The 16174-nt window shown below is 35.4% G+C and overlaps 1 protein-coding gene across 3 annotated transcripts in view; it reads right to left on the bottom strand.

Moving 5' to 3' along the window:
* The window catches only part of CNBD1 (cyclic nucleotide binding domain containing 1), a 468077-nt gene that overhangs the window by 216567 nt on the left and 235336 nt on the right, over positions 1 to 16174 (bottom strand). For all 3 annotated transcript variants that reach the window (XR_336323.1, XM_006160740.1, XM_006160742.2), the window contains exon 5: positions 2108 to 2253. Coding sequence is in view for 2 of the 3 variants with exons in the window: in XM_006160740.1 (XP_006160802.1) it covers positions 2108 to 2253 (146 nt within the window). In the remaining variant the exon portion in view is untranslated. The remainder of the gene's footprint in view (positions 1 to 2107; positions 2254 to 16174) is intronic.

A 16174-nucleotide genomic window follows, 5' to 3' on the forward strand; every position in this document is an offset into this window, starting at 1 on the left:
TACACTAAGACAACAATTTTAACATATACTGGACCCAGTTCTATGTATTCAAGAAAGATATACATATCCACACATATATACATAAATTTAGATGCCATAATTCTGCAATTATTCTATGTTTAGTTTCTATATTTAATGTTCCCACATCAATATATACCAATCATCCTCATTTGTTTTAACTATTGCCTAAAATTCCATAGAACAGATGTATCATGATGTATATAGTCAGTTTTCTGTTGAAGAACACTTAGGGATTTTTTTGTATCTTTTACCATTATAAATATAATTTACAGGACAAATTCATTTCAAATTACAATCTTCAAACTAGTGGCAAGGTGCTATTGAATATTTCCTCTGTTTTCATATTCAAAATCATTTTATCCTTTGCAAAACTCCTTTATTTTTCACTCCTTGATCTGATTAAATGGGGTTAATTATGAGAGAAGACCACTGGGGGAAAACTTGAAATATGTCAATCTTTTCAACTGACACATGTTCTCCAAGATTCTAGTTAGGTTTTAAGTGTGATGATCCTAAGAAACACTTTATACAAACAGTGACATAACACACAGAGAATAAGTTTGGCATTAGGCTTCTGTGTGTTTAGAACTTGGTTCTAATCATTTTTATATAATCTTCTCCATTTGTTTGTAGAGAATAATATCTGTCCTTTGTTTCTGTGAGGATAAAAAATGGATGCCCCTACACAAAGAATATTTTTAATTCTATACCTTAGCTCAATAATATATATAGCATATAAACATTATACAATTATATATTATATTTTATATGATTATAAAATATATAATTATATGCTTAAATATATCATTATATAATATACTAGTATATTAATATTAATAATACATTATATATTGATATTAAAGTGTTATTATATATGTTATTGCTTTTGAAACTTTTGGGGAAATGTGTAATTACAAACACTAGAATATAAATAGATTACGGTATTATGTAACTTCCTAAGGTTTGAAAAATCTTGAGGGTGTGGGGCCTGCAGATGGTGTAATGGTACATTGTTGGACTCCCACATAGTCACCTGTGATTCAAATACTGGACCTGGCAGCTTAAAACACACCAGGTACCTGAGCATGTGTGCCCTAAATCCCTACAGGAGAATGAAGAAGAAGGGATTGTGGTTGGGCAATCCCCTTTGGCGGGTGATATCTCACTTTCTGTATCTGCCTGTCTCTCCAGTGAGTACACACATCCTATAGCAAAAATCTCTCTTTATAAAAGAAATGAAAAAAAAAATCTTGAGGATACATCTTAATGTTGGGAGGGGAATAAATTCTAAAGTTGATTAGTAAGATAGAATTTCATCACACTTCTCCTTAAATAACTTTTAAATTTAAAAATATAAATATTTGGGAATTTGAAAATACAAGAATTTCTTGGTTTATTTCTTCTGAACTTGTAATTTTTTCCTTGAGCCTCAAAAATATATTAGGTTTTTGGGAAAGTTATATTTTTCTATGCAAAAAATGCACCATGACATTCCTATTGATATATATATACATATATATATATTTATATATATAAATATTTCCATTGATGTATTCTTGGTAAAGGAAGGGACTAGGGACTAAAATTGGAAGCTATTATCTGTCTGGAGGACTAGTTCCCAATATCTAGATTAGTATGTAGATCAAATAATCACTTGACCACTTGCTATCGTAACTATGAAAACCAATGCTAGATTGTTGCTAAATGTCTGTTATCAGTGAGTGGTTCACAAAGTGAGGTCCCCAGACTAGTAACATAATCTGACATAGTGTTGGAAATGTAATTTAGGACCTACGCTAGACATACTGAGCCAGAAACCAAGGGGGTTGAGCCCAGCCTTATGTGAATCAATGAATCCTCTCCTGGCGCATACTCAAGGTGGCAAAGCACTGGTGTGTATCTTAAGTCATTAGGACCAAAAGGAGAGACTTTTTTATTTCACTGCTTATAAACTTACAAAGACATACATCCAAATGGTGCATTTTTAATATGTTAGGTAAATTAATGACCATCATAATGATAGAGAACTCAAAATAATGACAAGACATTTTATCTTACCAAATTTCTCTCCACTTGGGGCTCTTACCTGTGCTCCCTTTCGCCCAGGTTTCAGAAATGACACTCTCACTAAGGGTTTTCAGATGCTTTTCACTTAGCTGAGAGGTTAAATCTGGAACTGTTTTCAGAATCTTCCATACAGTTTTGTGTTCATATGGTGTCCTATGAACAGGCCTTAAGAAAAAAAAATGACAAATTCAGAGGAAATATACCAAGAAATCCTTGATTTTTCAAATTTCCAAATGTCTTCTTTTTTTTTTTTAATTTAAGAGTTATTTAAGGAGAACTGTGATATTTTTGCCTTACTAAGGAATTCTAGAGTTTATTCCCCTTCCAACATTAGGATGCACCCTCAAGATCCTTTAAAGCTTAGAAAATTACATAGTACCTTAATCTATTTTTAAACTTTGTTATTTATATCATCATGAGCGAAAAAGACAGTGAGAGAGAGAGAGATAGCACTCCCAATAGACTCCTGACACCACACTCCAGCCCTAGCCTTCAGCCAGCCTGGATCATGGGCAAGCCTGTGCCCAGTGTACTCAGAGAGGTCTCTGAATTTGAGCTGAAGAGGGCAGCTGGATCTGAGCAGAACAATGATAACCTTTAAAGATGGACAGAGGAACAGTCCCACTCTCTGGTACAGAGGCTGCAAGGCCAGAGGAGGTTAAGAGAAACTGAGTATCATCCAGAGAGGGCCACGGGAGACAGGAGGTGGCTGGTTTGAAACTGCAGGACACAAGATGCTCCACAGCTTCACTTGGTAACACAAAGAACATCCGGCTTCACATTTCACTTCTTCCTCTACCTTTTCCCTATAAAAGAATAAACCTGGGAAGGGCTCAGGGCTTCAGCTATCTCCATCGGAGGTACCTGGACCACCACATCCCCACTTTTCTCTACGTGTGTGTGTGTGTTTCTTTGCAATCCACCATCGCTTCCTTTCAGGTTCGTGTTTCCCTGCTTAGGCCACAGTACTGAACCAAGAACCTGGTGGGGGACTGCCTCATAAAATGTTGCAAGTTATCACTGCACCCCTGTCCAGTTCTGCTCTTCTATGTTCTCTTTCTTTTCTTTTTTTTTTTTTTTAATAAGAAACTTGGAGGCTGACTCCATAGCGGGTGCCTCTACATAAGGAGCCAGATCCCATACAGCCCACTGCAGCAGCATTCTCAGACTTTAAAACCATGGCTTTAAAACCATCCCCGACATGCATGCCCAAAATGCTGGCAGGATGCAGAAATGGAGGAAAAAGGATTTCAGCATAACCACACCCCACTGAGAGGTGATTTGTTTCTTTGTCTTTCTCTTTCTTACACTAGCAAGTACAAATGTCCTTTGGCAATAAAAAATAAATAAATAAATAAGTACATTTGAAATAAAAACTCAGTGCTTCAATTGTAAGATATCTTTTCCATGAGCAAGACACGAAGAAGGAGAGATACAACACCTCCAAAAGGATCTTGATTCCGCCATCCACCCGCAGTTTCAGCCTAGCTCTGAGTGGGCAAGCCCCTGTGTGGCATGGTCTCTGGAATTGCTTTGAAGGACATGTTTTACTACTGTAGCCCAGTCTGGTCCCAATCGTGTCTTTTATTAGTAGAAATTCTAACTTTAAACTTTTAACTTTAAACTTTCAGTATTTATCAGAAAAGATTGATATTGTTCTTACCATTTATTCTTGATCTTTTTATGTACTACTGAAAGTAGCTCAAAGTATGCTATAATTTAATACTTAAAGGTGTACATTCAAAGATGCATATGTAATTTTAAATAAAAAATAGTTATTATAGGATGGGTGATACTTATTATTTGCTTTTAATCATTAAATTCACTTCTTAATACGTGTAACACTATTCTCAGGGTTAAATAACAATGCACAGTGAAAAGGGCTTTTCCAGGGAGCTGCCGGGCCAGTCACAATGTGGCAATGCTCTGGAGTCGGACTTTGTGAGGGACTTCTAACCAGCCTGCCCTCTCCACTGGCTACAAGGCTCCAGTACTTCCAAGCGATCATAGAATTAGAGAAAAGAGGATTAAAATAGGTCAATATAAAAAGTCACAAACTCTGCTTTTTTTTTTTTTAACCAAAACCTGTTGTTTTTCTTAAATGAGTGTTCCTCATATTGTTGCGAACATTTGATTTATTTCCAGCATTTTAATAAAAGTTCATTTTGACATTTTTTCCAGCACTTCCTTGTTGTTATAAAAGAATGACTTTATGGAGGTCGCCAGTGCACAATGCTGGAAGTTCTGCCCTCTTCATCCATTCTTGTATCCGTCTGACCTATTACAATATCTATAATTTCTCCCACAACTGAAAGCCAGCATGTATTTCATACACCAAAGGACAAGGGATTAAAGAAATGCATGCAATTGCTGGGGTGGGAATATGTAATACCAAAAATATTTGGTAAAAAACACTATCAACTAACGGAAGAGGTTAAAAGAAAGAATGCTTAAGACCTTGGCTGAAACTCAACAGCTAAGCTTTTTGTCATTTTCATGAGTGAATGGGCCTTTAATTTACATATTCTGACTCACGAAAAATATTATTTTTTACACCTAACCTAATCTTATCCTAGAAATACCAATTCTGATAAATTTCTATTTCTTCTGCCTTTCCTACATGGGTACATAAGAACTTTTTTTTTTACTAATTTTATTGAATTTTGATGCTGTATTTTTATTTTATTAATAGTGTGGTACAAAGGGCATATACTAAACACTTTTTTATTTATTTTTTATTTCATTTTCTTTTATACATTCAATCACATTCTTTAGCTTACAAAGTGAATATTTCAACAGGTGAACATTTCTCCCTAGTCCAGTTGATACAACTATAAAAGAACTTTGAGATACTTAGAATTCTGTACCTGTGGCCCTAAAGAAACAAAAGCCATCTAACCTCTAATTACCACCATTTCGTCCCTGTGTACTGACCCTATTCAGTACTGGACTTAAAGATTTCCCATGCTACGTTATTACAATCACCTTTACGAATTATCAGACCATAGACAATGGTATGTAAAAAAAAAAAATTACCTTCTTTTTAAAAGTTCATTTTCATACCTATTTCTAACCCCAATTCCAGTTGATGACAATAACCATAATCATCATATTCCAAATATTTCAGGCATTACAGTAGGAAGCAAAGTAATTTCAGGTTTTTGTTTTCTATTCTGGCTTCTAATCATTAGTATCTAGCTGATGGGACTAATTTCTCAAGGATATATAGCTAATAATGCTGAGTAGTACTTAGCCCATAGCATTTGGTATCCACTCTGACACCCACTGAATTCTCAGTGTTCCCAATTGTAAGTACACATGATCTCAGTTTTATCAAATCCATCCTTGCAAATCCATTGACTTCTCACTCTCAGCTAATTCTTCATACTTCTTGCCTATAAGAAGGTTGCCTACTTTCATAAACATCTCTGAAACCATGGGAAATTAACTGAGACTCTCTGAAGGTATCTATACCCCTAGTACTTATTTATTGACATTTACTGACCTGTATGAAGGAAATGGAGAGTCTGCACTTTTTTGTGCAACTGATCGAATCTAACAATCCCTAATTTACTAAATTTAAGATTAAAACAAGACAAAACCAAAAAATCCTTGAACTTATCTCTCAACAAGATCGTATCTACTGAGATAAACAATCTCCATTCAAGGGCTGGTGGTACATGAACTTTTGCTTCCTACACTGACTGATTCATGGTCATTTTTTAGAAGACATAGACTCTGTAGCTAAAGAGGTTAGTTGGGCCAGCTGATGGTAAGATGGTTGAGGTGGCTAGATCCCACATGGACAACTGCACAGTTCAAGTCCTGAACCCTGCAGCCTGAGAAATATGGGAGGCAGTGTGTGTGAATGCCTGAAATTTCAACAGGATGAAGAAATGAAGACTAGATTGTAGTGTGAGCATCCCCTACGGTGGGGGTGCCTTCTTACAATCTGTCTTTCTCTCTGTCTCTCTCTGGTGAACACATGTGCCTTCCGGCAAAAATTTTAAAATAATAGTAATAATAATGGTTAGTCTTCCAGAGTTATTTCTCTCATAATTTTTCTCCCTTATAGGGTGTATAAGTGAACAAGGCAATTGACTGTATCTTTGTGGCAGTATATAGAGAAATGGCTGGTTTGAATGAGCTTAAAATTTAAAGAAATATAATAAACTTATACTACAGAACACATAAACAAAGCCATTAAATGGGAATAGGATGTTTTCCAATAAAACAAATCAAAACATGCAGGTATAGACAAGTAGAGAATGCAATGATGAAGAATGCTATAAGACATAATATTTAAGCAGAATCAAAGGAGTTAATTTCTCAAGGATACATAGCTAATAATGACTTTTTAAGACTGAAATATGAAACACACTGAGATAAGAGCAAATCATGGTGCTAACACACACACACACACACACACACACACACACACTAGCCTTAAATAAAAATGGGAAAAAGGGCTAATTCTAGACCCTCAGGATAAATTAATTAACTATTGAATAGGAGTAAGCATATACTTCTGTAATTTAAAATAAAGTCTAAATATTATAAATAAAAAGATGCCCATGATGGCATTAATCAAAATATTAAAATGTACAAAAATAAGGAAATGGTTAAAGTGTTGATGTTTTCTCAAGGAGATATTATTTAGCTTATTTTAATATAGAATTCTACCCAAAAACAGAAACCTACAATATCAGAGGCATATTATCAGGCATACAGTTGCATAACTACAAATCTATCAGAAATATTTATTCTAGAAGCAAAATTATAAGTGATTCTTGATCTACTTTTACAACTGAAAAATGTCATAATTAAAATATACAGCTCAGATATGCAGTTTTATGAATCTTGACTTAATGATTCAGAAATCACTGCCTTTTTAAAGATCATTTCCTTTAACTGCTTTTAAAGTTAATTTATCCTATCAATTATTTCCATTTCCTCGTTTCCACTTTACAGTAAGCTAATACAGAAAATAATAATTATTGCCTGTTTTATTTAATCCACTAAACTCCCGTTCTAAATTACTGGGCATAGTTTAATGAAAAAGAGCTGAGCAGTCTCTATATTATTTATTTATGCATCTCTAATTTAAGACGAATAAACTTTGATTTGAAGAGGTGTTTATCTAGGTATCAGAAATTCTGTTAATAGAGCTTCCTATTTTTGTGGACATATAAAAGTTAGTAAAGCGGGGGCAGTGGAGGGCGTGGAGTTTAAGATCCTGGATCGCACTTGGCCAGCTTCACAGTTTGAGTTCTGGACCAGTGGCTTGAAAATCATGCTGGGCTCTTGTGTATGGAAGCTCAAGGGGTTGTGGTATGACTTTCATCCCCAAGGGTGGGAGTGATTCATGTTCTCTCTCTCTCTCTCAGGAGTGTACATGCCCTATTGCAAAATAAATAAATAAATAAATAAATAAATAAATAAAAATAAAGTAAAATGAATAATTCTGATTGCAAAATAGACTTCATTTATGGAAACTTGCCAGAAGGCCCATGTGGTCTCTAAAAATGAAAATAAAGTTCAGGGATACTGGTCATTTTACTTCTGGATAAACAGGCCATCAAACAAAATATCTCTAGGTCCTATCATAAAACAACCCATTTTTAATTGGAAGAGAAATTATTTGGGGATAAAGCTGATTCGTATATTTGAAAAGCTGTGAAATTAAAGAGGAATTAAAATTATTCCATCTGGCAATTATGACAAGTTACAAAAAAGGGCATTTTTTTTCCTCTAATTAAAAACTACAATTAAAAATATTAACACTAAAACAAATCTTTGGGGTGATATACACAAAACTCAAGTATTAGCTTCTCATCCAAGTCCATCTGCTGTATGATTTTATGCCTTCTTTTAATATTGGTTAAAAATAAACAACTGAATTTTTTAAAAATCAATACAAGGCTCAGTGTCACGTGTTGTGAGAAACTTGATAATCCTTTACTATCCCTGAGAATTTGGAGGAAGCTTATGTTTTCCCCAGTCATTGCTTGTTGGTTTCCTGTTTTCACTGAATGCTTAATCTCTGATCTAGAAGGCAGAATGTGCTGTGGTCAATTTGTTTTCTTTTAATTAATATAGCCTTCTTCCAACTCATAGAGAGATTACCACTTACTGTCAGTTTTTTTAATGTTTTCACTAATGTCAACATGATTCTTGTGATACAAGGACAGGACCAGCATACACATGAACACACGTACAGCCCAGAATATTTTGTTCCAACTATGCCACACAGAATATAGGCTCGATAAAAGCAAGCTTATCTTGGTTAAAGGACAGGGCAGTTTCCACACTTCTTTTTCTCCCTGCCCATACACCTTAAAAAAAAAAAAAAAAAAAAACAGTGAGAGATCCAGCGGGCACATATGAAATGATGGAAAATTCAATGTTCCTTTCCATATATACGTATTCTATTATTTCAATTAGTTGATGACCAACTATATTTTATTTTATTGATATTATCTTACTATTAAAGGAACTCTAATAAATTACATTTTCTAATCCAATCTCCTTTGAAAATGGAAAAGCTGAAGTGTAAATGATAAGTATCTTGCCCATGGTCACATGGATAATAAAATGCACAGCTTGGATTTTTATCCTGGAGGGTCTCAGCCTAGAGCTTAGGTTCCCATCACGTAGCCACTACACCAAATCAAGTCTTCATTATAGTGATTTTAACTTGTTTTGACATAGTGGTGCTAATTGCTTAGGTCAGGGAATAGTCCAGGTTTTGTTGGGTCTGATATTATACACATATTAATAATGAACACACGCCCAGTCAATGAGGTTCAGGCCTTTAGGCACAGCTGGATAACATTAGAGTTCCATGAGAGGCCAGGTTCAGATCCCGGGTAGCCAAAATCCATGCACATCTGTGATGCTGACTGACTGGGAAGCTGGGGGCAGGATTGTGGTATGGCAAGACACTGTCAGTCATATCTATATTTCTCTCTCTCATCCTCTCTCTCCCTTATCTCTGTCTCTCTCTCTTTCATATGAAATAAGTAACTATTTTATAAGAAAGAACACAAGTTTATAAATAAAAATTTGGGTATGAATGGAAATATTTGTTTAGAAAAAGTACAAAAAAACTCAAAGTTTTAAAACTTGGATACTTTAAAAACCATCAAATCTATAAGAAATACTTCAATACTTTAATAAATTGTCTATATATCTCTATAGTACTTTTTTAAACATTTTGATCAAATTTTTGTGTATTTTTATTTTCATTATACAAAAGCAACTATATATATATATATATATATTAGGTTTTTGCCATAGGGTATGTGTGCTTGCTCGAGAAACAGAAAAAAAACAGTGAGAGGGAAAGTGAGAAATCACCCCCTGGTGGGGGTGAGCAGATGGCCACAATCTTTTATCCTCCATTCTCCTCCTTGGATTTTGGGCACACATGTACAAATGCTCAGCATGGGTTTCAAGCTAGTGGATCAGGACATGAACTGAGTTAAGCCATGTGGGAGTCCAGCACCTTAACCATTACACCACCTGCTAGTCCCACTTTATATCATTTTTTATTAAAAGAACCGATTCAGGACCAGCAGTTAGTGTAATGGCTATGTCGCTGGACTCCCCATGTAGTCAACTGCAGTTAGAGTCCCAGACCTGGTGACTTAAACTCATGCCAAGTGTGTGTGTGTGCGTGCCCAAGATTCCGAGAGGAGAATGGAGGAGAAGGGATTGCAGCGTGGCCATCCCCCCTTGGGGGGTGGTGGTGCTTTCTCACTTTCTGTCTCTCTGTCTCTCTCTGTCTTTCTGGCGAGCACACACGCCCTATAGCAAAAACCTCTCTAAATAAATAACTAAGAACAGAGTCTTTACTCTAGCTTGGTTGATAGAATATTCAAAATTTTGAATAATTTATGAATACTTTGTTTAGCTTCACAACAAATCATTGGTAATGTTATATACATTTTTAGGATTTCTGTCAACTGAGAAAATTTTCTATGCACATTTCTTTCTTATATGGACTATAAGATCTGGAAAGCTTTTCCATAGATTTGATTCTCTCCCCAGACATGTACAAGTACATGCCACTCTTCTGCCCCCATACTTCCAGGGCCAGATGACTGTAGGCCCTGTTGCCTTACGCCGAGATGATGTTAGGTTTGCACAAGGTGCAGTGAGGCTGTTCCTCATAGCCATTCCTGACACAGCTAGCACATGTGACAATGACTAAGAACCAAAAATTGCATCCCACTGGATCCAAAAAAAGGTCCCAACTTAACTTTCCCTAAACTGGATCCTCAAAATGCCTGAGGCCACTTCAATATCACATGCCGTGAAACTGAAGTGTAAGAAATGGAAGTTGGCAGTCACAGGGACAAAACATGATTACAATGAGAATATCTTACTTTCGCAAATTCTACAGAAATTTAGGAGCATGTAAATACATTTTCAGGGCCTCTCCCAGGGCCTTTGATGGCATTCATTCAAATTAAATAACAGGTCTGAAGTTTAAGCTTTATTGCTGTCAGCATAGGTTTACCTCTGAGTTAAGGTTGAGTTAGTAAGCAAAAGAGACAATGGTAGAAAATCTAATTAGTAATCAGGCTGGATTAAAAACACAAGACTAAGCCAGATACCAGCATACTGGTTAAGGCAGTTGGATCCTACATGATCAACTGTGAGTTCCAATCTCAGACCCAGCCGTTTGAAAAATGCTCCAGGTACATATGCATGCATGCCCAGAATCTAGGAAGGAATGAGAAATGGAGGAGAAGGGGTTGCTTCATGTCTGTTTCCCATGAGAGGTGCTTTCTCATTGTCTCTGTCTCTGGCAATTGTACATACTCTCTGGCATATGAAAATAAAATGACTGATCTGGAGTAAAAAAGGCTATGGAAAAGTGGGCTGGCTTGATGGTACAATGTTAATGTGATGTTCAAGAGGAGCCAGATCCCATGGGGACTGTGGTTCCAGTCCCCAGGGGATGAGTCTGATTGCCTGGGACCTGATGTATTGAACAGCTGAGGAAAAGGAATTAAAACCATGTGAAAGGTGTCTCTTTCTCTCAATCTCTCTTTCTCTCTCTCTCCTATGCATGTACATACTCTATCATGAATAAAAAAAAGTGCAGGAAAACAACAAGAGCATGAAGGAATATAGAGCAAAGTAAAATGATGAACTTGAATCAGAGTGCATGGTGGAATAGGTTCAGATTTATAATGAGAAAAAAAATACTAGAAATGAAAGCACAGATCTTCAGGTAGGAGCAGAATAACTGGGAGTCTGTTACATTTAATTTGTCTAGCACATGGACCTTGCGGACCTAACCAAAGTTGTCCCTCAAATTTCAAAAAAAACTTGCTGTAATTTAAGTTTTTTTTTTTTTTTTTGAGAGATTTTCGCTATAGGGCACGTGTGCTCGCCAGACAAAGAGAGACATAGAGACAGAAAGCAAGAAATCACCCCCCAGGGGGGATGGTCACACCGCAATCCCTTCTCCTCCATTCTCCTCTTGGGGTCCTGGGCACGCACACACATGCGCCCGGCGTGAGTTTTAAGCCACCGGGTCCAGGATGCGAACCGCCGTCGACTACATGGGAGTCCAGCGACATAGCCATTACGCTAACTGCTGGTTCCCATGTAATTTAAGGTTTTATGTGTGAAGATACAGGAACAATTTCAGAAATCACACAGGAAAAAAATCTTGGACTTTAGCTGATGTATAATATTTCAGCAAATGTTTGATGAGCCACAAAATAGTGGAATGGAAAAATACAGTTAAAATTTTTACTTTAATTATGGGACCAGCAGTTAGTGTAATGGCTATGTCACTGAACTTCCATGTAGCTGACCGCGGTTCTAGTCCTGGACCTGGTGGCTTAAACTCACGCTGGGCGTGTGTGCGTGCGTGCCCAAGATCCCAAGAGGAGAATGGAGGAGAAGGGATTGTGGCGTGGCCATCTCTCTTGGGGGGGTGGTTTCTCACTTTCTGTCTCTCTGTCTCTCTCTGCCTTTCTGGCGAGCATATGATGTGCTCTATAGCAAAAACCTCTCAAAAGAAAAAAAAAATGTTTTACTTTAATTAAAGGATGCACACATGTATACCCTCAGACCTTAATAGCTTCATAAGCAGGGCTTATGGCAGTTACAAAATTATTTCAAGCTTTTACAAATATGATTCTCTCCAATGTAATGTTTTGCTATGTATCTGTTTTTCCTGCATGTTTTTAAGCCACCTTACTATAAAATTACTTTCCTTGCATCTAGTGTGTACTCGAAATATTTATTGAATCATTAATCATTAACATGCATATCACCTTCTGTCTGACTTCTCATCTGAACTGCCTAATCAGTCAAGGATGAATGAACTGAATAACAATTGGTTTTATCTGATCATCCAAATTCATATGACAAATGCTGATCATTATCACATTTTCAGTTTTTCCAGAAATTGCGTTTCGTCATTTATGGAGTACAGACTTCAGAGGCACAGTATGATTTCGGTTTTCTTTGCTATTCCTATACACAGTTGAAATTTGGAAGAGCAGTGACAGATACTCTTAACTCTTCTTTTTAAGAAAAAAAAAAGACACATTTAGGAAATAGAATATTAATTTTTAAACATGCCCCTTTGTTGTTTGGGGAAGACAAGACGGCAGGGCTTCTTCTCGTGGAGAGTGAGGAACTGAAAGACATGATGTACAACCAGAACATCATAGTAGCATATTTCTTTTCATTTCATAAGAGGCGGGTTAAAAAAATAAACAAACTGGTCTGCTCGCTGGAATTTTTAAACAAGAGATGGGGCTCATAAAACAAATTGCAAGTAGCTTCTTTTATCTATATGTTTGTGATTCCAATGCCAAACTTGAGAGTTTTGAGAATCTTCAGGCAAAATACCTCAACAAAGAACACAGCGTCTTTCACAAACTCAGCCCATAAGATTCTGGTTAATGACAGTCACACAGACACAAAGGACGTAAGTAAGTCCTCAAAATAATTTGAAAGTTGCCTGTAATCTCACTTCCTGAACACAATTAGCAACAGCAAGCAAGATAATCATGGATTACTGAAATACCCCAAGGTTTAAAATTAACTCTTATTGAAGGATTTCTACATCTTTTCTGGTCAGACATTTGAAAAAGGTGACTCTAAGACACAAAATTGATGAGATAGATTTTTCAGTAAAAGAAACTAGCAGGTACTTTTGTTGGGAATTTTAATTACTCTTCATTTAATCACACTATTTCTTTCATTTGCTTAAAAGAATACCTTAAATACATGTCAGATTCAGAAGGTAAGCAGTAACTTCTGTTTATCGTTTGGATTTTTTTAAAGAGAGATTATTTGCCATTGGGTGCATTTGCTTGCCAGAGAGACAGAGAGAGAGAAAGAGAGAAATCACCCCCAGGGGCTGGCCACACCACAATCCCTTCTCCTCTGTTCTCCTCTTGGGATGTTGGGCAATCATACACATGCACTCAGCATGAGTTTTAACCCACCAAGTCCAGAATTCTAACCACAATGGACCATTTGGGAGTCCAGCGACATTAACCACTATGCCATCTGCTGACCCTCACTTTGGATTTTTAAGTCACTAAAAAATGAGTTCTTTTGTACAATGCTTAATTTTTAATTAATAGTCTAAATATTGGCATACAACAAAGAAAAAGGTATGACCTTGCTTCAGACAAATTGAAGTGCACATAAGAAATCAGATATTAAATACAATTTCTGCTTACAAAAGGTGGAACATTGTGTGCCATGAAAAAATAGAAAGTAATGGGGAGACAGAACCTACTCTGAGGATGAAGTAAGAAAATCTTTCCCAGTGATGGTAGTGTGTAAACTGATACCTGCAGAATAGAATGGCGATGGGGAAAAGGAAGAATATTAATATTCTAGAATAAGGGATTGCATCCCCAAAGACACAGAATGAAGTATTCAAAGAAAGAAACAGCTCAGTATGGCTGGAGCAGAGAGGACAGTGAGGACATTGAACAACAATTGAAACTAAAACGGTAGGGAAGGTGAAATCCTCGAGGGCACTGTACAACCAGAACATCATAGTAGCATACTTTTAAGGATTTTAGACTTTGTCATTAGGAAAGATAAAGTTGTATAGCATTTATTAAGAGAAACAACTGAGAAGATTTACATATTTGAAAGTTCACTCTGTCTACACAGAAAAGGATTACGATATTGTAAAATGAATACATTGAGTTTGGTTAGAAGATGTTATAGCAGATTATATAATGAGAAATTTCATCTAGTAGGTCAAGTTTTTCAAAGATAGTTTGCAATATATTTAGTGAACTTATTAGATAAAGAAAAAGATAATACAATTAAATGTCATGCAGGCAATTCACTCTTCCACAGGAGTAATACTGGCATTACTTATATTACTAATAACCATGACTGGAGGGACTTTCTTTGTCAGGTGGCTAACTGGCAATGCTGACTTTAAATTTTCCAGTTCAAAATAGTGTTCAGTATCTTGAAATGATGACTATAGTTTAGTTCCTGAAAAATGCTAATCAGAAAAAAATATGATATATAAAAAATACTATAGTAAGCCCGCTATAGCATATTTTTCAGGCAATGTTCTAGCCTCAAATAAGTTAAAACCATGGAAATGTACAAACTTTTGTAGAGAGACATAAAAATCACAAGTACCAGATAGAATTAGGGAGAAATAAGGTCCATTAAAATACTAATATAGCTATAGTTCAATGTCTATCTGCAATATTGATTTCCTTCCATATTTGTGGGTTCCACATCTGTGGACTTAACACATATTTGCAGTCAGGCCAAACCAACTGTTAGGGATTGGGAGAGAAAGCAGCTCCCTAAAAGAAAGATACTGAAGAAGTTTATGTATTTTTCTTTTCACTTAAAACTGATGCTAAGATTACTTAGTAACCTAAAGATGATTTAAAGTATACAGGACAATTTGTGAAGAGCATACAAATATTATCCTGCTTTATATTAGGGACTTGAGCATCCCAAATTTTGGTATTTATGTGGAGAGGAGGGGTCAGGAGACATTCCTGGAACAGATTTACCACAGATATCAAGGGATGACTGTATATATTACTTGTATACCAGATAGATATATATTTGCTTATAGATATCTAAGTATAGGTATATAAATATTGAAATTTTAATACAAAAATGTTGCCTTTTTAAAACCTATACATAAAATAGCAATATAGAGAAAATCCTTTAGATTTTTAGTGAAAAAAGAAAAACTAAAATGTTGCATAATATTGATAGTTCTGTACTTCAATATTTGCTTCTTGATAAGAAAAATTTGACACTTGAAAAATTGATTTTTAAATGGATAATTTATTTATTTATTTATTTTATTTATTTATTTCTAATTAACTTATTTCATTCTGGGAAGCCAAACAATTTCTGAACTAAGTTTAATGCTAAAATGGAACAATTTGTTTAGCTAAAGTGGTTAGCATATCTTTCTGCAATTTCTATATAACTTTTGTTTCCTTGTGTTCATTTAACAATTTTGTCATATATTTTGTCATATACATACATATATATATTATATGTATGGCTTTCATGAATGGCTTGTACTATACGTGGCAATAAAAATCTTAAAATAGAAACTTCATTTAGATAAATAATTAAAAATAGAAATAGAATGCCAAAATTAAATTTAAAATAGGATTAAATTTATGATAAATTTATCATAGGAATGATGTATTATGGTTCATTGATTAAAATAAGATTCAAAAGATAACTTTATTTACTTTTTTAGCAGTTTTATAAACTGTTTAGAAGCATCCTTCCCTTTTTTTTTATTTTACGTTCCTTTTAACTTTGGAGAGGATGGAAGTGGATATGGAGAGATGATTATGGTTAGGCCTAGGGCAGAGATGAAGTTTGAATGATGGTTACAAATTTTAAAAAAATGTTCAGGAATTATTTTTGGTGCTTAATTAGACTGAGTGATTAAAGAGGGAAGAAATCCTTGGAAAACTGCCAGGTTCATGACTTACAAAATTATAAGTAAATCCTTGGAAAACTGCCAGGTTCATGACTTATAAATGTGATGGTAGTATTTATTGAGATTCAGAAGGAT

The sequence above is a fragment of the Tupaia chinensis genome, unplaced genomic scaffold (assembly GCF_000334495.1).
Source record: "Tupaia chinensis unplaced genomic scaffold, TupChi_1.0 Scaffold000707_1, whole genome shotgun sequence".
In the NCBI taxonomy this organism is placed as follows: domain Eukaryota; kingdom Metazoa; phylum Chordata; class Mammalia; order Scandentia; family Tupaiidae; genus Tupaia; species Tupaia belangeri.